The 23,923-nt window shown below is 39.6% G+C and overlaps 1 protein-coding gene across 1 annotated transcript in view; it reads right to left on the bottom strand.

Moving 5' to 3' along the window:
- Positions 1-23,771, bottom strand: part of LOC104400538 (integrin beta-1-like) — a 29,087-nt gene extending 5,316 nt beyond the window's left edge. Inside the window, exons 1-6 of the mRNA XM_010013803.1 lie at positions 23,670-23,771; positions 20,299-20,414; positions 19,698-19,773; positions 4,028-4,097; positions 3,693-3,778; positions 1,962-2,184 (exon numbers count right to left, since the gene is read on the bottom strand). Coding sequence (XP_010012105.1) covers positions 1,962-2,184; positions 3,693-3,778; positions 4,028-4,097; positions 19,698-19,773; positions 20,299-20,414; positions 23,670-23,771 — 673 coding nt within the window. The remainder of the gene's footprint in view (positions 1-1,961; positions 2,185-3,692; positions 3,779-4,027; positions 4,098-19,697; positions 19,774-20,298; positions 20,415-23,669) is intronic.
- Between the last annotated feature and the right edge of the window lie 152 nt (positions 23,772-23,923).

Below are 23,923 nucleotides of genomic sequence, written 5' to 3'. Positions count from 1 at the left end.
AGGAAAGGCTTTGAAATATCAATAGAGGTTTTGAACAAGAGGCAAGTGATTTTTTTTTTCCTCCTGCTAACTGGAATGCTTAATTATGATAAAAAAAAAAATAAAAAGTAAATTCAAGAAGTATTTCTTTCACATGTTCAACTTCACATTTCCCAAGGTATTTTATCTCCCCACAGAAAATACTAGCCTGTTAAAAAAATCAAGTCTCTTTTAGTTACTGCAATTCCAAGTCTTCATACTTGCAATAATTTTAACAAGGTTCCAATAGGATCTAACAGCATAAATCTTCAATATCTATTTGCATCCAAGATGACTCCAAAAGTTTATTTTAAAAACAAAACAAAACCCAACCAAACCAACAACCTTCCTCCCTCCTCTCCCCCATCTAAATAGATTTATAAAAGAAAAAGCAGGTCTGGATGGAATATTTCCAGTTACTTGGCATCAAATATAGGCTGAAAGCACAGAAATGGCAGTGAGATAATGGCAAGTTACTATTTGTTGCAGTTGTAAGCCTAGATCCTGAGTTTTGCCAACAGAAGCACGTAGTTTCACTCTGATGTTGAAAGTGCAGAAAATTACACCCCACCCCCAACAGAAAACTATTCTTTTTCCTAATTATATATGAAATGAGGAATAGAATTAGAAATTTTATCCTCCACCCCCCTCAGTCACTGACGTTAAATGGTGATGTTACTGCTGCTGAAGTCTGCTTAATAATTATCAAGCATTTGCTTAGTATGAGCAAAATTAGCAAACTGGGGAAACCACTGGACAGGCAAAGTGAACAGCATATGGATCATGCAGCTATGCAACACTGTTTTCACACACACACATGCAAAAAGGAAAAAAAAAAAAAAAACCACAATAAAAAACCAACAAAAAAACCCCCAACAACCAAAACCTAAAAGCTTTAGATTTTCCTTAGCTGCTGTTTAAAAGAGCCGGAATAGAAACCGAATATCCCCTTTTTGAAGCACACACTCCCTCGCCAAGGAACATGGTATAAGAGAAGTGCTTATAAACAGAGTAATAATCATTTGAGTAATTAGATTCCGGTTGCCCAGGTCCCTCGTATGTTCTGATGAAGAGACTTTTATATCAACAGAGGAACAATAACTTGTTTTGAAGCAGAAAAGGTTACATTAGAAATAAATAGGGGCAATACTAAAATTACCAAGTAACTTTCTTTTCCTTTCCTCTCCTGATAACGCTCAACTTCTTCAAATGATCTTGCATTTATTAAGGCAGTCACCACCAAGCAGCTGACCCTGAGTACAGGCTCGTATTCCAGGTATAAACAAGGTAGCTGTTCAATATTTCTGCAGGACCTAGGAACTCTCCTTAAGGACAATCTCCATTATGCTCAAGTACTGCATGAGCTACTAACTAGCCCTGTTCCACCCTTCTCCCCCACTTGAATGACATAAAGTTCTCTTTAGGGGCTGGAAATGGTACACAGCTACTTTGTTCTCTTTACTGTAGTCTTGTGTCCACATCCTTAGCCTCTGGAAAGTATTTTAAATAGCAATCCAAAAAGCCTGCATAACTACAAAACCATTCATTTCCGGCACACATGCTTTAGGCAACAGCAGTACTTCAATGAAAAGGAAACACTCTAAGGTTTTGCTACTTTCATTCTAAGAATCCACACTGTAGAAAATCAACTACAAAATAGAGAGAACAAAATCTTACCTTTCTGACACATATTCAATCCATTCTGTATCTATTTTCTCCTAAGTTCTATTGGGAAAGAAGTGATAATATCTAACCTTTCATAAAAATCAAACAGTATTTGGAGTACCTAAACTCCTGGGGCTGACCTGAATGGCTCTGCTATCATTCAGGTTATCTGAACAATAGTAGCTTCTGTAACAAAAAGGTTACACATTCAAAACAAAAATCACAGATGTGGTGGTGATAGAAAAATCATCTGAACACAAGAATGGAATTGTCCTTACCAACTCTTAGTTTCAGTACTAATTTTTGTGGCTGGATCTGTGTAATAGCTTCTGGTTTCAGCTTCTCTGCAGCACCTATCTTACGATTTGTTACTTCTCTATCTTCAAGCACCTGTTTGCTACCTCTGGGATTTTCTATATCTTCCATGGGACAGCCTTTACTCTTTAGTGCTGCCAAGTCATCACATCGGGCAGATGTTGGTTCTCCTTCTTGCAAAAAGTCCTAAAACACACAGGCAAATAAGATCAAGTTTACAGCTACCTGCTATTTGTTATACTCTATGCACAGTAACACTTTTTACAACAACCCCATTTCCTCTTTATTTTTTTTTTTAAGTTCATTAATAAAGCACACAGTCCTGAAATTATACTAAACACATCAGTGGCTATTACTTAGTCCAGGAGTTTTCATTATTTATACTTAACTGTGTAAGCAAGATGAAAGAAACAAAATGCCCAATGTCACCTCTGACAGAAGCAGGACATCCTTTTAAACCAACTACTCTAAAAGTGACAGCAGGTGGAAAAAGCTTTCATCTGCATGTAGTAAGTAATCCATAGGGTATGTACAGCCTACTTGGCAACTACCCTCCCTTTTAACTTTCTTTTTTTTGAAAGGCTTTATTAAAGATTATGTAAGTGTACCTTGATACTCCACAACAAAATAATGGCAATATGCTGACAGAGCAGGGGAAAGACAGACAACTCTTATTTGGAGAAAACTGAATCCAAAGTAAGATACATGAGCAAAATCAACATGTAACTCTGTACTGAACAACAAACTACCATTACCTCAAATCTAAAAAAAACCCCCTCTAATCTCAAATATAAATAATGTTTCTAATTGAGAAACTTGGCAACTCTGATTCCCCCCCTCAAAAAAAAATATGTATATAAATAAATATATCTTTAAAGCTTGTCAGTTCTTGATGACTAGGACCTACAAACAATCTGATAGCTCAAGGCCAAATTTTAAAGTTAGTCTGTTTAACTAAATAGCTGAAGTTTACAAGCTGGTTTGGGGGACAGTGAGTAGGTACAATATGGACTTAAATATACATTATCATCTTCTAGCAAGAGCCAGGAAGATTTCCCAGTTTTCAGTGACAAACTGAAGACCACCTGTAGAAATAATTTTCTTCTGTTTCTAGCCTGAAGAAGACACTTCAGCACATATAGGCTAAATCACACAATTTAAGATTCTCTTACATTCTGTATTTTCTGAATTTGATTTTTAATTACATAGGAAAGCACTCTTTTTGTTTCAGACTGAAGCAAACCCAAACCAACCTCCTACACCCCAAGTCTACCAACAACAGAAAAATAAAATTTGAACATCTTTCTTTTATCAGATAAAACCTTCAGTCTCTTCCCCTATTCCACCTATGTCTGTCTAAAATTACCTCTTACTCTAATGTCAGTGGAAGAATATAACTAAGTATACCCATATGGATACCATACTGGAATGATTTTAAATAACTGCGAGACAGCCTGTAGGGTCTGTATACACTTAAGGTTTACAAAAGGAGAAGTAAACACATTGTGAAAACCAATCACACTCAAATCAGGACATCAGGGAAATCACAGTATCTGAACTTTAAAGTATCAAACTGAAGACTTACAGGAAACTATTACTAATGAAAATAAACACTTCTATACATTTCAAGTTTTTACTAAAATCTGAAAGCAAGGGGAAAAAACAAACCATACAAGGAATTTTGCAACACTTACTGTTTTTTTACACCAGCCACAGTTTGGTCCTGCTTGTATACATTCACCACATGATTTTGCATTAGCTTTTATGCAGTCACTCCCACCTAGCAAAGAACACAAATCAGTCACTTCATTTATGAAAAGGTGCCTACAACAACAAAATTTTAGCTCATTCCATTCTGTTTTTTTTTAAACTAAGTTCTAACTACTAACTAAACAGGTTATTAACATGAGATATGGCTGACATAGCCATTAGCACTCATCTAACGATACATTTATCTACATATATAACTGCTAAATACATATAGTTTTAGAGCAATGTGAAAGTACTGTGATGAAATCAAGTGACTTACCTTGCTGAGCAAATCCATTCCATATCAAGCAACAGAGGACGCCAGCCCACGTGAGCAATTTTAGATTAGTCTGGAATACAAAAGCAGAAGGCCACTGTGTTTCAGGGGAGACAAGGAACATGGAGCAGATGCAAATCAAATGAACGCAGCTGTATCAGCTGGACAGCTTTGCTCCAGTACAGCCATGTTTGTGGGCTAAACTGTATTTAGAAGGCATCAAACAGGGTAGCTTCAAAAAATTATTCTGAAATATTGTTAAGGCTGTATAAACCAGCAAGCAATGAGAAGTCTGAAAACACTATTCAACTGGGGGATGGGAAAGGAAAGAACCCAAACCAATCTGTTAACATCTTATAAAAAAATATTTATGCTCTGAATGTTATCAGAGAGAAACTTCTAAACAACGATACCACAGAAATACAAGAAGGAAATGGAGCTTCTCTGTTAAAGTCTCTGTTTCAAGATAAATATCAAGGCCCTTTCCAAAATATTTTATTTGGAATCTTCAAAGGGCATTTTACAGCCTAACTTTGCACATCTTATACTCCTGTCATGGTTTAAACCCAGCTACTAGGAAAAATAAAAAATAAAAGTTAACTGTTAAAGCTGAAACAAAGACAACTCCAAACTAGAACTTTCTTCTCACAGTATGCAACATAAAGCATCTTTGATATAAACTCAGCTCCTTTTCTAATTGTGTGAACAACAGAGAATTAATGGGTACCATCCTTATTAAAGAAAAAGCCCAACACTCTACCCTTTGTTCAGGGCTATAAATCCTAATGAAAGCCTGGCAGAAAAAAGTAAATACGTACAAACTATATTATGTATATGCTTTACAAGAAAAAATTTGAATGTTTATAAACTACATCTTAGGGTTACCATAATTTTCCCTAATTACTCCAGAGCTAGGATTACTTTTCTGAACACTCACAGAACAGCTTGGGTTGGAAGGCACCTCAAAGCTCATCTAGTTCCAACCCCCTTGGCATGGGTAGGGACATCTTCCACTAGACCAGGTTGCTCAAAGCCCCATCCAACCTGGCCTTGAACACTGCCAGGGATGGGGCAGACACAGCTTCTCTGAGCAACCTGTGCCAGTGTCTCACCACACTCAGTGAGAATATCTTCCTTATATCTAATCTAAATCTACCTTCTTTCAGTTTAAAGCCATCCCCCCTTGTCCTATCCCTACAAGTCCTTAAATACAGTTCCTCTACAGGTTTCCTGTAGGCCCCCTTTAGGTACTGAAGTTGCTCTAAGGTTTCCCCAGAGCCTTCTCTTCTTCAGGCTGAATAACCCCAATTCTCTCAGCCTGTCTTCAAAGGAGAGGTGCTCCATTCCCTTTATCATCTTCATGGTCCTCCTCTGGACTAACCTGTATGTTCTAAAAATTGGTTTCAAATAGACCATTTTTTCCTAAATTTTATTCTACTCTTATAGGAGGTAGTCAGCCACGGTGAGCTGTCATGTCTTTGAATTTATGGTACTACTTTAAATTCCATTTCTCTTTTATTCATTATAAGAATTCTGAGAACTTGGACTGTAGCTGCCACCTTTCTTGGTCATCCTAAAGTGTTACTGTTAATTAAAGCCTTTCCAGTCATCCTGGAAACATCAATATTCTTAATACCTTTTTGTTCCATAAAATATATTGCAATACAACAAGGAAAAGCAAATTTGGCAAAGTCTTTTAAAATGAACCTGACATTCTCTAGAAGATGTACTATTATGCATATAAATCATCAGCAAAGTGAGCAATACTTTAAGTAGCAAAGCAGTTGAGCTTTGGTTTTCTCACACTGATTTAGCATCATTGGTAATTGTTACTTTGCACATCCAGCCAGACCTAACGGAGAAAGGATAGCTGCTCTGAAATCTGGTGGAGAAGGTTTCAAACAAGAGGCCAACCCTTTGCTAACAAACTGTATCCAACAACAGTATTAGATGGTTCATATATTTCCGACAAATCATTCTGGCCTACTCCTCAGTGGATGCTGTAGCCAGAGGGAAGTGGGGAGTTTAGACATAGGAGAATTAAGAGATTTGCCATGGAATGACTTTGCTAGATGTTACGCATACTCACGTAAGAAATTACCAATTAAAAAAAGAACTGAATTATACCTTACTTAACTTTTGAGCATTACTTATTGCACATAACTTACTCTGATTTTTCCCCTCTGCCCATTTCTGCAGAGATAATCAGTCCTCCATTCACAAAACCTCTCTTTCATTAAGTCTTCTCTACAAGCAATCACTTAGATCAAACCTGTGTAACCATTAACCTGGATCAGAGGGCAACCAAGACCCAACAAACACAGGTAAGTGTACGATAGATGAAGGGGCTGAATCAAGGTTAGAGAAAGACAGTGGCTACATGGTGCAGGAGCACATCTGTCAGACTAGGAGCTGGGAAGAGAAAGCCTTACCAGGCTGCTCAACTTTTAGGTTCCTTTTTTTCTGTTTTCATGATAGGTATATTCTGTGTTTAGCAAGCCTTACTTCCCTCAAATGAAAGGATATTTTGTTACTCAAGAAGCAGTTTTGCTTTAAAGTACAGCCCAGAACGGGGTGGGCTTTTCAGTAAGAAAAAATCCTAAGCTGCTGGCATCAGTTTAGAACCATCTTTTCTGTTAGCCAAAACGAGAAAATCATAAACAGTTCACCTTTTTAGGGCAGACTAGCAGCAGATGCACAGCAAGCCCATGCAGACTTATTTATATCAGTCAGCAAAGATGTGGCACTGTGCTAAAACTATGATTAAGACCATTTGGAAGAGAAACGTTCCGTGGAAATGCATCCGCATGATGAACGCAGCTCTGGGCACAGATTCCCCATAAAGTTAACAAGGAAAATGTCCTCTTCCATATAAGGCTGAGCCAGCGCCTCTCCCAGTGCAGGGCCGGCCCCCCGACACACGCGAGCGCTTCCTTTACCTCCACTGCCTAATGGCTTTTCCATCTGCCGAGCGCTGGAAAAACCCGGGTACAGATTTGCTAACTTGGGTTTGACTCTGACAGTTAGTGCAAAGCAAAGCGCTGCGCAGCCTCAGCCACCTCTGAGCCGCTGCAGCAGCCTGGTGCCAACAGTGACAGACACATTCTCCTGCAAGTGACTGGTTAGGACTGTGGATTGTCCTCTGCTGATTCTTCTGCTAAGGGAACAAATCAAAACAAGTAACGCCTAACTACACTAGACAGCTAAAGGAAGCCTTTGGAAACCATTGATGGAGCTGGAACTGAACAGTATGCAACCACAGATGACTGGAACAGAAAAGAACCCATTGTTACAAGAAATAAATTATTTTTTTGTGCAACGTTTACATATTTTCTATTATACTTGTTCTCCCCCTTTTAATTAAATCCTTGAAAAATATCCCAGAGTCCTTGAAAAAGTGATTTCCCCCCCAAAGAAAAAGGCAGCTAAAAGCTTACAAAAGGCAAGCTTGCCAAGAACTGAAACGTCTTTAACGACATCACCAGTTGGATCCTTTTTCAAAGGCTGCAAATGGTGTGCTGCTGGAAAACTGACTTTAAAATTATTTTCTGCGCATTTGTGAGCCGTACTCTTACTTTTGTTTAATATTTTAGAAAGACAAAGATGGACATAACCTCGAATGTTTGGACTCGTTGCTTTCCAAGGTTTTATTTTTTTGCTGTCTCTACAAAGAGTAATGCTTGAAGAGATTTTTTTCTTTATAAAACCAGCTTCGATGGAAATCTCTGGAGCTTCTAATTTGAAATGAAAGCCTCATTAAGTGACAACAGGATAAAGGAAGGATTATTTCTCCACAGTCAGATTAATTTTGAATTTGCAAATTAAGTACTTAGCACCTTTGTATTCTGCTAATCATTGAGATACTTACAAATTATGTTTACTACTCCACAGAACTGAAGCATTTGCAGCTTTTTAAACTTATTCATTAGAACACCAATAGGATCTCCGCAGAAAATTAACTGGGCAAATGGGGTCAAGAAAAAAAGGGTGAGAGTTACAGGAACATCAATTCCTTTGAAATGAAGTATCAGCGGCTACCCTGCTCTCCTCTCACCACTCTTCAGCTCAGCACTTCACCCTACCTGATGCAATTCATAGTTTATACCTATATTAAGGCAACATTAAAAACAAGCCATTAGGCCATTGCTGTGTTATTCCACTCAGCCAAGCAGCAACTCATGTGACTCAGCACTCCAGCATCCACCAAGCAAACGCCAAGCAAAAGAAAGCACTACCAAGGCATCTGCCCCTACTGCGTACTGAAGCGTGCCTTGCTGCGAAGCTTTCCATTGAAATACAGAACCATGCTGCAGGCCACAGGGGAAACGTTTAAATATGCAGGAGGGAGTTGAGGAGTTGTGCAGAAGCCACCTTTACCTTTTGGACGCAATAACCCGACAGTCTGCTTACTTTACAACCCCACACGCCACTCACACTTATAAACCCACAAAGAATAATCAACTCACTTCTGGACTAGTGTTTGTGTTTCCTGCCGACTGACACCTCTTTGCATCAGCTGCATTTGAAGCTCAATTCAGAAGTGCTGTATGGAATCGATCCCTCCTAGAACTGAGATGACATTTACAGGCCCTTTCATCCAGCTTAAGGATGGAACGTCACCAAAGAGAACTGCCTCATCCTCCTTGTTGAATATTCACCCTCTTTAATCAACCTTCTGGTTGATTCTTCTTACTGCTAACCAGTGCAGCCACTGAGTAGCACTGAAGCAAGAAAAGATCTGGCTGAAACACTAATTCAACAAAGAAAGTGGCTAATGTCAGCCATCTGGGTCCAAAAATGCTTGTGCTGGCATGGAGAAACTGGTGAGATGGGGATGGAGAAGAGAACTCGGGGAAAAAAAGGCAAAGGACACTGCTGTTCAGCCACTGTCCATGGCTGTATGCTCGACTGCACTGGTCACAGAGTCAACCCCCACTCTCAGTCATCAAGACTCTGCTTATAGAAAGAGCAGGAAGAGACATGTTTCTAAAATAAGCAGAATTAAATAGTCTCTGGAGACGCCCGTTTCAGGACTTGATGGCTACTCTGCTAAAAAAGTTCCTTTTCCCCTTACTCCAGAAGGTTTACTGGCTTTAGCTGAGGGCCACACTTTTCAGCATGAATTTTATGGGCTGACAAGAGGACTCCATTCACATTTCTGGAGAGAACAGAAAGGAAAGAAAAAAAAAAAGGACACAGCTATTTTCTTAACTAGAAGGGACAGAACAACCCCAGTGACATGGGACAGCAATTACACAGGCATTACAGACTTCTAAGCAGGGACCCACACCTCTCTAACTACTCCTGATGGCCAGAACTCCCACAACAAACATCATTAATTACAAACCCAAATTTGCCTGGACATGCAACGACTCTAAGCATATCTGCTTCTACAACAATTCACTGCAAAGCAGGAATTCACTATAAAAGAAAGAGGTAAAACGGTATCTTGCTGCTCTGCCTTGACCGAAGTATTTTGCTAAGGCACAGGTACAGAAGTCAGTGTTTCACATGAAGGAGTTACTTTTGATTAAAACTTCCAACTTTGTAGCGCAGATTTTCCAACATATCTTAAATAGGTAATTCTTCATTTGTGACCTTAACAGCTATCTTATTTAATCAATGTAAATGTTACTGCAATACTTAATTATATCTGGAATGCATTGCTTGCACAGTAAATTCCAGGACCACCAGATCAAGAAAACTACATGATGCATTCTTCTTCATGGAGTGAAGAATTGGGGTAAACACTGATGGTTGAAAAGCAAGACATTTTAAACAAAGAACCAAAACCCTACCTCACCATGAACAAAACTGTTTGTACCCTGGATGTGGATGAGCCCTGCGATGGCTGCCCTTCACAGAGAGGCCCCAGCCTCTGCCATGCACCACTCGCAATTAGCTAGTAGAGTATCCCCATGTAGGGGAAGTGAACTTGATGAGACCAGTCAAGATGGACAACAAAAGTGCAGTCTTAAGAGCAGGACTTTGAAACTCCTGACCCACATGGAAATGCTAGAAGTAAACCTGTCTTCAACAGCCTATCTACGAGCCTACCAAGAGCATGGCTCATCAGGACCACAATGTTCTTTCACTCCCTGGCAACTTTGCAGATGTTGACGGAGCAGGTTTTGACCTGCTTGCAGTACTACGGAAAGAATGGGACATTAACCCAGATTAATGTGCAAACTAAGAAATTCTGTAGGACTGAAACAGCATTACACAAAAAATTCATCACATTGAGACTGCTTACTGAAACTGCATCTGGAAAAAGCTTTAAAGCTACTGTGATGCTACAGGATATAAGAATCGTCAGTGTTCCACATCAGACTTCATTTCTCTGCCAGCTATCTTCTGTCAGTTAAGGGACTAGAACAAGCATAGTTGCCAAATACTCACGATAAGCACTTTCATAACTACTATTTAAGTAGGGCATCGTAAATTAAAATAATATATAATAAACCAATTAGGACTTAATTTTAATTACAATGACTTTAAACGTACAGGAAGCAGATTTCTGCATGCCAGAACCACAGGGAAGCAGACAAACAAACACTAACACAACTGGTTTGCTAAGACTCTCAGTTATACCAAATTACTACCCATAGTTTATTCATACCTATCCATCTAAAAATTTCTCAAGAGATCAAGTTGCTTAAAATTCACCAAAAAGGACTGGATTCAATGGGAAAAAAAATAATCAATAAGCCTCAGGTTCTAAAGTAGAGTTGTGGGTCTGAAACCGCTACTGAAAACCCAGCACGGGCACCTGCATCACACTGCCTCTTTAGCTAAACACATGAAAACATTCATGTGCAAGTACCAGGAGGCTGAGGCCACAGCCCATGAGAGCAGATCTGGAAGGCTGTTCATGGTATCGGTCTGTGTCCCCAGAGTATGGGGGTTTGTTAGTTTATACACAATGCAGCTGCTTCAAGACAGAACAGCTAACTTCACAAGCACTCACATGGTTTGACCAGATTATTCCTTTTATAGAGAATTTATTAATACTTGTTCCTGGATTTCACAGGAGCCCTCAACTTACTGACAATTTTTAATAGTGTAATGAAAAGCAATTAGGCATTTTTCTTAAAAGTATTTTTTGGTCTCGATTTGAATTACTGACTGGAAACCAATCCGCCCAAGTTAGGTGCCTGGCTGACGGGAAAGGGCTGGGGACGGACATTTTTCTTTATAGAACACATACGTTTCCTCCAGAATCAGAAGAAAAGAGGTACCAATTTCAGAACAACTGTAGATGATGAAGTTTTCTGATATTTGACATCTCCTCACCTCGAGAAAGATAAAATGTGGTAGAACCCATTGTGATACAGTTTGCATGACATAGGGTGGTAATAGTTCCCAGATATTTTACATCAGTGAGGCGTATCAGGAAGTATGTTAACTGGGCTCCAGCCCCTCCTCAGCCCCAAAGGGTTTGAATTCACATTTCCTGGGAATGCGCTATCATCCTACAGGATATCCTAGTAAGAGCACTCTCCACCACTTTCATTAAACCAAAGCTGCTATGTAATTCAGAATGAAAAAGCATGGAGACAGAAAACAAGCTGGTGCACAGATGGTGGGAGGTAGAAGAAAGATGTTAAGTGGGGTTCCAGATTCTGCAGATTTTATAGCAGGCTGTCAGTGGATAAAAGCAAAGAGTCATAAGACCATGATTCAGAGTATGAGCTTTACTTCTTTTTCATCAAATGCCCTAACCTGTAGGAAAGTGAAGGGAAACAGATTTATGTTCCCACTCAGACAAGGAAGAGAGCCTCAGCTGCAAGCTTTGTGTATCATGCACGGCTACTCTGACTAATGCACACTGAGATGAAATCCCTCTCTAGCTGCACACCTGACCAGTCTGAACCATATGGACTTATCTATGGACTTGAAGTTAATGAATACTTACGTTCCCACAAGCAACTAAAGGTAGCCAGGGAGCTTTTGGTAAGCAAGGAAACACCTACTGAATTTAGACTTCTATGGAACATAGCAAACCTATTTAGGCAGGAGAGGTTACATACCATGTTTTATTTCATGGCACTGTATTTCTGTACACGTTTTCACCAGGAAAATCAATTGATAATTTCACGTAATGACAAGCAAACTCCTGCAACAGGCTGCAAACCTAAATTAATATTCATCACCAGCAAAACCAAGTTGCACAGTAAACTGCAAAGAATACCAGTGCTGCTAAAGCCCAATCTGTTTCTTCATAACATACTTCTATTTAAGTCACACAAGTCCAGATTTCATGTTGGTGATGGTGATAGAAAGTAAAAGAATGAGAAAAGATGCTCAGGGATTAACATGAAGATGCTGCCACTGACAAAGAGCTTTCACCTGTCAAGTCAGCAAAATCCAAGTGCAACCTTGATCTCTTTTATCTAATGCCTTTCAGAAAGCACTGCAGTTCAGGCAGAGCTAATGCTCGTTAGTCAGCACCACTTTTGAAGGAGGGACCATTTCAACACTGCCACATACAGAAGGCTTGTTCATCACTAGACCTCCTTACTACTACCATACCACCAATAAGAACACAACTTTGCTGTACTAACTATCTTTGTCCCTAGCTTGGTCCTAACGTGAACAAAGAGACTGTTTGTACGATGTTTTCTTGACCTGTTGAATCCCAATTTGAAGCCAAGATTCCACAGTTGAGGAGTTGCTTTGGAAAGCATCTCGATGCTTGAAAGGCAAGTAGTACTTACACACAGCTCATGAGAATAAACAACCTGTGTATGATCACCACATACAGGAAACTGTTTAAAAGCCAAGTGAGGTGCTCTTTCTCATGAGAATATTATTTTTTCCACACAGGTTTATTTAGATATTTTTTACCAGGCCATTATCCACAGACTGCAATTTATAGGATAAACTGACAAGTGTATTTTGGAAAACTAGACTTACAAACAGATGTATTGTGCTTAATATTCAACATTGGATTAGGAGAGAACTAAAACTCTGTGTATGTCCAAGCAAAGCAGGCAGAGGCCTGCAGCTACATCTAATTAAAACACCAGCAATATGCTTTTATTGTTTATTACCTACGGCTTGTACCTATTTACAACTAAAACATTTGCATCTTTTTCTGAAAAGCCAGTTTGTAACCACTTGTTATTACTCTGCACCTCTAAAACTATTGTGCTTACTTAAGTACAGAGTAAGAAAGCAGAACATCTCATCACCACACACCTGCACTCCTGTCTCTTGCTAGGAAATACCATGGCAGTGCATCCTGCCCACAGACAGCTGGGATTCCTACAAGGACATTACAATGCTCCTTGAATTTTATGCAAGAACAAGATAATAAAGCCTATTAATATGCTGCTTATGCTAACAGACAAGGAGATCACAAAGACAGCACCACTCTCAGGCTAACATACAAGCACACCACAAAGATAGAACCTCTCTAAGGCTAACACACCAAGCCCACGGGTACCAATACTGTAGTTGAAACTGCTATTTTCTGTATCTACAGCAGCTTCTATACATGCACACCTTGAAAACTTCCTCTTAGATAAAGATCTAATGAGGACATACAGGTACTAAGAACCCAAATACTTAATTTTCCCTCCCTGAAAGTGTTCATGTCAAAAATACCCATTTTTCTATACTCTCGCCAACAGAAGTTTCCAGCAGTTCAAGTCCATCACAGCCTTGATGATTGAAAACACACTGTTTCCATGAATTTGTAAGAATTCTCACTGTACCCAATCTCGCTGTTTTCAGAAGGCATTTTTCCATAGTAAATATTTCAGGGTTTTCATTATAAAAAGGACCTCTTTCTAAAATTGTGATTAAAACAGAGGGGGGGGGGGGGAAATCTGTTGTTTCATCACTTTTCAAATGTTTTTAGATCCATCAATCATTTTTGTCATAGTAGCTTAATTTTTCCTCTTGCTTAAATGAGACAACTTTTTTTGGCCATGGAGAGTGTGAATTGAATATTTAGCTTATTTATACGAGTCTTGCTAGTCTACAAGACTGCTTGGCTAAGTTTAGCGTTTTCATCTCAGACAGATTACAATTACATGACTACAATTAGGAATGCCACGTAATGATTTAAGCCGTTCTAGTAGAAAACACGGGTGTCTGTTCCTTGTGGTAGTATTACATTCCCCACACACTCTGCACCACTTACTACTCCCATAAATGGAGTATTTAATTTTGTGCAACCTAAAATTCACATACATCCACACAGGGAAACTAAAAGTTTAACAAAACTTACAAATATAGCTCTTACATAGCTGACAAACTGATGCTTCCAAGGCTGTACTGCCTTAGTAACATCCGTCACAATGTCTGGCTAAACTTACTTCAATCCAAGCTTTCCTTTTAAAGGAAAAGCAGAAGAGACACGTGCGTTTGGAAGTAAAAAGCTAGAGAATTTCAGTTAATACAGTGTCTCGGTCATCTATTTCTTTAAGAGAAAACAGTTGCAAATGTCTTGCTGGCTATTGCTGCATGTGCTGCAGGTACTGCAGGAAGCCAGAAGCTGGCACACCGCAAAGGGCAAACTCAGCGGAAACTCTGTCTTTACGTGGCACTGTTCACCCACCAGCAGCTATCATTAACGCCCAGGGTATGGTTTCAGCAACCAAAACCAAGATGAAAACTAACTGCTGCTGAAAGTAACGGCAGTGCTGCAGCATCCCCACCTCCAAAAAAGCAACCTCTGCCCCTCTACTTGCACTCATGGATCTCCCCCACACACCACACCAAGCCAGCTCTGCTTGCTGGGCTGGCAGAGCGGTACCTCGAGTCATCCCTTTCCCCTCCACATCAAAACCCACTTTCTGTAAGCCTCAGCAAACTGAACCAGACCTCCAGGTAGACAGAGGAGTGCTGAGGAAACAACTTTTACAAAGTGGCAGGTGGCGCTCAGACTGATGGACCTCCGAAATTACACCAGGCTCTTTCAGTGCTTTAGATCAGCCTAAATCCAGGCTGTCGCAGACCTCCTGCCTTTTCTGCCAGCCTCAAGTGACTTGCTTATGAATGCTCTGTAACACACTCAGCCAGGCCAAGGAACTTGTCTGGTTTTATTTTTTCCAATAGGTTATTCTAATAAATCAGTTAGTAAAAAAACATTAAGACAGGCAAAGAATAAAACACTGAAAGTTTTTCGTTTGGCTTTTGTTTAATTGTGTCCCCCCCCCCCCCCCCCCCCCTTCTGGGGGGAGTTGAGGGAAGGGAATTTTAATTCAGGATTTAAATGACAAGTACATAGATTAATGTTTACAGACAGTATCCACATATTTAATTGCAAGTTGCTTTCAAAAGATTCATTATTGCAACACAATTTAGTATGAGACTTGTACTGAAACAACTCCCATCTCAACATACTTTCAGCATCAGCTAAGTGGTCAGGAAAATGAAGATCCAGCAATAATAAAAGACTGGTCATCCCACAGACTAGAAACAGCTTTATAGATCTGTAACTATCTATGAGATTTTTTAATATATATATTTAATTTGACACATGTATTTTATATGTATTTTGTGTGTATATATATTTTAAAGATTATTATTAATTCAATGGCTGTGATACATGGCTAGACATAAGCACACAGTGAAAAATAGTGGACTTCATCCTGAAGTTTAAATCATGAAGTTTGAGCACTTGCAAGAAGTTCACCAACCTCAGGAAAAAAAGTTACTTCAACCTTGAAAATATATATTTACTTTTTTTAAGCAACAGACCCATTGAAGTACATGATAAAAAAGCAGTCCTTGCCTGAACAACAATGTGCCTATTACACTTCTGCTGCTTTCTAGAGGAGGATTTTAAGCCTGGAGTCCACAGACTGCTTCTACAAGGACTGCAAAAGATAGCAAAAGATAAGGTTTCTCGAAGTAGCCAAGTAGATCTACCAGTTTGCCACCACGAAACAGAGTCAGCTCAACTTCTTGATGCCCTAAAATTCCCCACCTTGCACCCTTCTTCTATATGGTGCCAACTGTGGACGATACTTGCACCTCTTAACTGAGGCAGTGGAACAAGCTGAGCAATAACTCCTTGCTGAGTTATTTCTCACCTGATGTAGCAATCTTGAGATGGATTACTCGAGTCAGAAGAGCACTAAAGCATGCAAAAGCAGATGCTGTGAGGTCCCACAGCAGTTTATGCCACCTTATCTCTGGATTACCACAGTCCTGTGCTCCTCTCGCTATGAGCTGCTCGTTTTCCTATTCCTCCCCTTGGTATGAAGCTTGTCACTAGTAAAACATGGTCACCCAGTTGAAACAACTGACCTAGTTGTGAAATTAATTTTTTTACCAAGCTATTTTTCAACCAGATCAGCTACTTCAGTGACTTACTGTACAGCCTTATGACTTCCACCGCTCATGCAAGAACAACCAGACTGCACAGCTACAGGCAGGAGGGACAGTTAAGATCTTACATTGTATACCTTATACATTGGTATAAATTACTGCAGAGTCATGTTCCTATGAAAATAAAACACATTTTTATTTGAATTCATGGCTCCAGGGCCACTGGAACATTTCACATAGTATGAAATTCAGGTAGATTTGAAAACCACTTGTCTACTGTGGAGTTTTGAGTTACTGCTAGTGAGCGAGCTCTTTTTTTCTTCTTAATTCTGCAGACACATAGCATTAAAATTGCTTCCAGCTACAAGCAAATGTTAATTATATTAAATACAGACATCATTCACTTAGAAAGTAAAATTGCATTGTGAATTAAGCATCAAAAAGAGCCAGTATCTGTGCAAGCTCTTTTATTACTATCTAAACACTCTCCAGATCGGTCAGCTGGCAATGATAAAAACGCTGGCAGCAATCTTGCACACTATAGTTACTCTTTAGTGCTAAAGTTGAGTTTTTCACTGAAACTAGCGATACCAACAACATGGCTATGTAACATTTTGGTCTAGCCTTTGAAAAGTTATGTAAACAACATCTGTAAGAGGGAAGTAACGCATACATAGAAAAAAAAATACTGTTTATCAATTTTATGATGCCTTTTAAACAGCCTACAGCCAATAGGTATAGAATGTTCTGAAAAAAAGGAAATTTGCTGTTTCCTTTTTTACACTCAAGTCCACACCCAGGAAAAATTACTCTGAAATTTCTGCACCCTAATTTCTCATACAGATCGGTATTTGCATAGAAGTTATAAAAACACCACAAAAAATTATTCCCTATTTTGAACTGTACAGTAAAAGCAAAGAATAAATGTTATCTCCCAAAATGTTACAGTTAGAGATGTTTTGAAAACGCACACAGGTTACATTCATGCAAAACTGACAGACAGATTTTTAATCTACTCTAACACAAAACCAGCAAATTGACATTTCAGAAACTGTCAAGCCTTTTGTTTTATGCAGATGAGCTATAGCATGCCTTTCAGCATCGGGACAATCTTTAGTTAATAACAGAAAGTGAACACATTAATATGCACTAAATACAACCACGCAAAAACCACAAAATGAAGCTCAGAGAAAGTAATTATGGACTTTATCCTCTGCCCACCAAAACTAATTTCCTAATACATGAGAAAATAAAGCATCAGTGTAATGAGAAAAAAAACCCCCAAAACCAACAGCCAGAACACACTGGCAGCACATAATCAACCTTGCTTACCCTAGTCAATCCTGTAGATGATGATAACAGATTGCCTCATTTCTCCTTTTTATTATCAGAAGAGGGAGCATTTGACTTGCTGACTGGACAAGCACCAAGACTTGAGCCATTCAGTTAGCAAAGATGGACTAAGAATATGCGAAGTCATCTCAATGCAAAATTTCATGATAATCAACTACTAAAATGTGTCATCTTTTGACCCCCAGGAGAGCACTTTTTGTTTAACATCCGAAAGATTACATTCTTTTGTATTTATCTCCACTTCAGAAATAGGCTTTCCTTTTAGCTGTATTCATCTTCACACAAAACTCTTTTACCTAAGATCTGGAAAGCAAGACAGCTGAGGGTCTAGGCACAGCTTGGTTGTTGCCCAACTTAATACTTGAGCAACTGAATCTGCAGAGGATGCTGGTCAAGCTACTAGAATGCCAGGTCCTTCAAATGACCTCCTACACTCCTAACACTCAGGTTACCCTACAACTCACTGGGAGAGCACATTGTGACCCTCTGCTTTAGTGCAGCACAAGGCCACTGGCAGATCACTCCCCAGGGGTCCTGCCAGCCTACAAAGATACAGAGCAGATGATGAGAGATCAAACAACTTCACAGAGTAGCTGGCTGCGCAAGAGGCAGACACGACTTTTGGTGCCACTGCCTGAGGTTAGCACTGTATTAAGACACACTGAACTACAATTCCACCAAAGAAAATTAACAAATCCTAGAATGACAGCTTATGCTCTTTTTTTCCTTTGCAAAAAGGCCCTGCATCCTTAGCTCAATACTTGCTTCTAGGTCAAGGTTATGCCAAACCAGATAGCCCAATCTCAGGTTTGTTTTTCAAAACCTGGATCTCACGGACAAGTATGCACTAATATCCAAGATACTACCTTTGACTCACAATATCACCATTTCTTCAGTGAAATACTGACTCCTTCTAATACAATTATTTTGCTACTCCTTTAAATAACCACAAATCAGTCTTCTTTGCATGAGGCTAAGTTCAGTGTTTCAGTTCAGCCCAATATATAATTATTGCTTTTCATTCTACCACAGAAGTCAAGAAAAGAAGAAAGCTTTCACTTTTTCTGTTCAGCTTCCACATCAAAAGCACATCTACTTGCACAGCTCTAGAGGTTAAAAATTTATTTGTAAATAGCTGTAACATATAATTAACTACATACATTAAGTATTCACATGTAGTTAATGTATACTACACAAAAAATTACAGTTTTATACAATAAGAATCTATATAAACAGTGGCTCTTCTTCCTGCTTATAAACTAGAATGTACCAAAAGCAGAAGTTAAAACTAAGCTAAGTCAAAACTAGGACTACGTTCACCATTAGTGATCTTGTATAAACCAAGAATCAGAAATAAAAGAACAGCAAATATTATGTTGATCTTCAGGGGTGTGTGTGGGGTGTGTGTGTATATAAAATACTGGCATTAGATATTGCGTGTTATAGTTTATGAGCATTTTAAGAAGAATCTGCACTTAAACATGGTCTTACAAATTAGAAGGTTAGAGAAAACTACTGTAAACAGAAAACTAATGACTTGTTGGCAGAACATGAGAACTGCATTAATTTATCAAAGCTACACAAGATGTTTTTCTGTGGGAGAAAGAAAAAAATTAAAAGGATGGTAAGAAGACACCAGTATCTTCTCGCTCTTACTAGCTGTAACAAAGTTAAGATTCCAGCCTCAATTTTGTTACTCAAAGCTTCCCTCTCTAATAAAAACCACAAGAACACCAACAATATTTTTACTGCTGCTGGAAAAGAAAGAAAGCACATGAAAGTGCTTTTAAGGCAGAAACCGTGTTTCATAACCATTTTTGCAGTTGACTGTAAAGAGAAATTGAGAAAGATATAAATAAAAATCACTCATATATTAAAGAGTCTTTACTCAGTGACACCCCAAAGAGGACTACAGGTCAGGTAGGAGTCCTATTACCTTTTCCCAAAGAAAACATTAAATTCTACTATCATTGGGCTGTTTTCCCTACCATGTGCTTGGTTATGTGCAAATTTTGTACTAAATTAGCAACTTTACCATCTCTGTAAACATTTCCAATCTGCTAATAGGAAAGTACGATAATGTAGCAGGTGTATTAACCACCCTGATGAGTCTAAGAAAAAAAAAAAAAAAAAAAAAAAAAAAGAGAAGGAGGTCATTACAAAAATGCAGGACGTTTAATAGCAACATTCTGCTAAAGAGAGCACCCTTAAAATTGAAAGAGAAAGATGTGCTATTTAGTGATATATAACAAGGTGCTCTGTGAATGCAGAATGTCACACTGAAGTCAGAATTTTCACTTTCTCTATATGCCATTCCCAATAGAAGCTCTTTGGCAAGCCTACACACATCTTAAATTGGGTAGAAACTCATACTGCCTGTTAGGAACACAGCTAAAGCATACGACAACTTCTTACGATGAAGTTGTATATACTTGCAACTGGTACTTAAACTACTCATCTACATTGTGGGAGAAAAGAAGGCTTAGTGAAAGGACTCATCATAACTTTATCCTGACATACAGTTTTAACAGTTCAGGCTACCAGGCCATGCCTATGCAGGTCAAATTAGGGGAAAAAGGGAAAAAAGCAAGCAGGAGCAGCAGAATTTGTCTTCCCATTTGTAGGTAAACACAAACCTGACTTTGTCGGCCACCGAAGAGGCCCCGTAACCACAACAACTGACAAGATACTGGTCAATGTTGTGGTCCACTGCAGTTACTGCATGGCAGGTAACATCATTGTTTTCAGAAAGCTGGAAACAGAATACACAACAGAACAGAGCAGCACAGAGCAAGGAGGAACTGCACAGGAAAAAGGAGATGGCATTGGCCACCATAAATGATGTTATTCAGTACTAGAACTAACCAACAAATTTCAATTTTTTGAGACAAAAGGAGCCTTAATTCAGACAGATATTGCCAGTGTCTGTCCAGGAGACAGAGCCACAGAATTTGTTCATCTGTCAGACTCTGTGACACTCCCTCTTGAAAAACAAGCAAACATCCCCTTCAGAAGTAACACCTAACTCTCCCAAAAACTCATTTTCCTGTAAAGCTTCGTATACTAACACATGCTATAAAAAAAACCCCAAAACCCTGTGCACACACACACCAGAACAGAAGACTGAAAAATCTCAAGTCGTCTAACCAGCAGTGTTAAAGCTGCTAATGAGAATGCTACCAATAGTAAGTACCTTCAAAGCAAGGCAAGTTGAGCACGTGGGAACAATTTGTAGGATAGGCAGTATAAAGACAGGGGTAGATGAAAGATAGGAAAACATGGACTTTGCTCCAAGTTTTCTGCTTCCGAGAGAGCAAATTTTCTACAGGACATAGAATATAGCTGATGACTTAAAAATATAGTCATAGGAGAACAGCACACATGCTGGCAAGTACTTTTTAATGACGTTTTTAATAAATCTAACTACATATTACATTTTTAAGATTTAATTTACGTAATTGCTGTATGAGCTCCACTAATAGATCCCAAGAAGCTTAAAAGAAAAAAAGGAAAGTCACTCCCAACAAGGATTCCCTCTCAGAGGGCTGACTGCAACTCCTAAGAATTAAAAGGATGCCAAGTGGACTGGCCATCCTAAAAAAAAAGAAAAAAAAAAAAAAAAAAAAGTTGGATAATATAAATTACTTGAAGTTCTAGAAAAGCAAATAATGGCAGAACAGGCTCAGCTACTGCCAAGCCTGGACTCCTCCTTTTGTGGATCTAACTAATATCTCTCCTAAGTGCCATGTGAGGAGGCATGAGCAATCTTAAAGCTAGCTAGCTTGCCACAGTTAACACGGATTAGGAAAATCCCTGACTGTTAACTTCAGTTTTGCCACATCTCACTGATGATAATAGCCTCTCTCAAATGGAAGGGGTACAAAATGTATTTGCGGAGGAGCAGGGAGGAAGAGGAGGTCAGGTATCCCAGCTACCACCAAAGCCCCATCCAGCCTCCACTCTTCACCCCTCAAAAACCCACTGAACACACCATGCAGTGGGTGCAACTAACAGAGAACAGAAGGCAGCACAGCTCATGTTCACTTCCTATGTGTAACGGTGACATAAGTGAAGGCTGCATCATACATCACAGGCAGGTCTGCACTGAAGAAGTCCAAGCCCCCAGCCACAGGCAGGTGAGAAACAGCAGGAACTCCACGTCTGTTCACAAGAAGGAAAGGGAACAGGGATGGAGCCCATTCCAGAACTGCAGCCTTTGATGATGGCTTACAGAAAGGGTCCCATCAAGAGGAGGTACTTCAACAGCCTGTTTAACAGTAACCCTGTACAATTGCAGTCAGAACGGTTTCGGAAGGCCACACCACCAAGAGCCATGTGGCCTGCTGATCAGAGGGCCAGGAGAACCACCAGCTAAGTGTGCATCGCATCACTCAACTAAATCAAGACTGGGTGGGAAAGTAGGCATAACAACTATTTACAAACAACTGAAGAGCAGTCATACCAGTGGTGGCAAGAGAATTATATTCAGGGCAAAGGGAGAGAACACGTGTCCTCCCCATGTTTGCATCGCTTTCCCCAAGCCTGCCGTTCTGCTACCCAAGTTATCTACTTCCTGAGCCGCTTGCTAGGGTAAGCTCTTTTCAAAACTGCACCATAGTAGAGCTACCCTAAGAGAGGCATAGGGAGGATGGTTAAGAGCAGAGGAATGAAATCATGAAACAGGAAGAAAGAACAGCAGGAAAAGTTTCCGGACAGTTTTTTTTCAGCTGTGGGAATCACTTCCCAAAGGAAGTGGTACAAGATTAACCACTTGAGTCACTTAAAACACAAGACAAAACAGTAAAATTCTGCCCTCACATCAGAAATGCACACACCTTCCAGAGAAACTCGCACCCCTCTGATTCAGTCCTTCACAAGGGTGGACATAACTAGGGATATGATGTAGACTGGATGACTGAACGTACAGAGCAGAATGAACTCCCTGGCTCCACACACAAAGAATACCAGGCTTAACTGCTGACATTTCATTTTAAAATAAGTATGGTTCATTTATCATGTGGCTGGCAAAGAGATACGGCATTTACGAGCTCCAACTTTGATTAAGGTAGGATTTCTGCATGCCTGTCAGGTTTGCACTTTTTAGCTAAAACATCTTTGAAAAGGACAAAAGTTGAAGGTGTTTCCATCCTAAACTTGCCTCGTCTTGCCTGCCTGTTGCCAATGGCTCACTGTTTTTGCAACCCTTATAAATATAGCCTTAAGCAGGCTTGCAAAATGCTGCTTAATCATTTGCCAGAGGCAGGTAACATTTTTTGTGACAGGAGAATGAATCATCAGTTTCATCACCGGGATATATGTGGACAACGAGCATCTTCGCTACGTTTAGAATCTTGTTTATTTTAGTCTCATTTACATCTTTCTAGTAGTGTAATACTTCTAAGAAGAAAAAAAGCTGCCACCAAGTAATCTCATTTCATAATAAAACCTGCTTTTTCTTACCATACCACCATCACCTATCAAATAGTTGTGTCAGGAATGCAGATTATCTAAACCTGTTCTCACATACATAAAGTCCTGCTCCATTTCAACACTTAAGCACACACACAGCATTAGCTATGAGCAGTTCCAATGATCTGAATGGAGACAATGTTTACTCCTGAAGGTTTGTGTGTCTTGGCATGAGGACTGTAGCACCAATGGCAAATCTACCAGAAATCAACAGAAAAAACATTTTCACCCAACGGGTATGTGCACATGTGGTGGCATGAATGGACTGTTGTATTATTCCAAGGACAAATGCAGAAGGGACCAAAACCACTGTTCAACTTTTTCCCATACAGGAAAATAGTCACAAAGACTACCTAATGAGTCTAACAAGCAATCAGACACTTATTCCATAAGATAAAGACATCTGACCTGGGTTAAACAGTGAGTCAGAAAGAATTTCCTATCACTCCATGTTTCCTTCCAACCATCAGTATAGGAAGATGGTAATACTGTGTTCTATTGCTGCAAGTTATTTTAGAAATCTCCATCTGAAACAGACCACAGAGGCCTCGCATTCCCACGTCCACCCCGACACAAGCTTACAGCGAGCTGTAGAGACTCGGGGCCAGCTTCGAGCAAAAACCGCACGGACTGAACGCATCGAGCAGTCAAAACGCGGCACTACAATCACACCATCATTCCAACAGTGCACGCACCCCGCTAGGAATTAGTTACTGTTAACAGACGTGCAGTTCAAAACCCCTAGATACTCAAGTTCCTACACTGGCTCACTCCTTACGACCCCATCCCTGG

This window comes from Nestor notabilis, unplaced genomic scaffold, assembly GCF_000696875.1.
Source record: "Nestor notabilis isolate BGI_N333 unplaced genomic scaffold, ASM69687v1 scaffold11584, whole genome shotgun sequence".
NCBI lineage: Eukaryota > Metazoa > Chordata > Aves > Psittaciformes > Psittacidae > Nestor > Nestor notabilis.
Note: the sequence above shows the minus strand (reverse complement) of the source record. Positions and strands in the feature narration are given on the sequence as shown.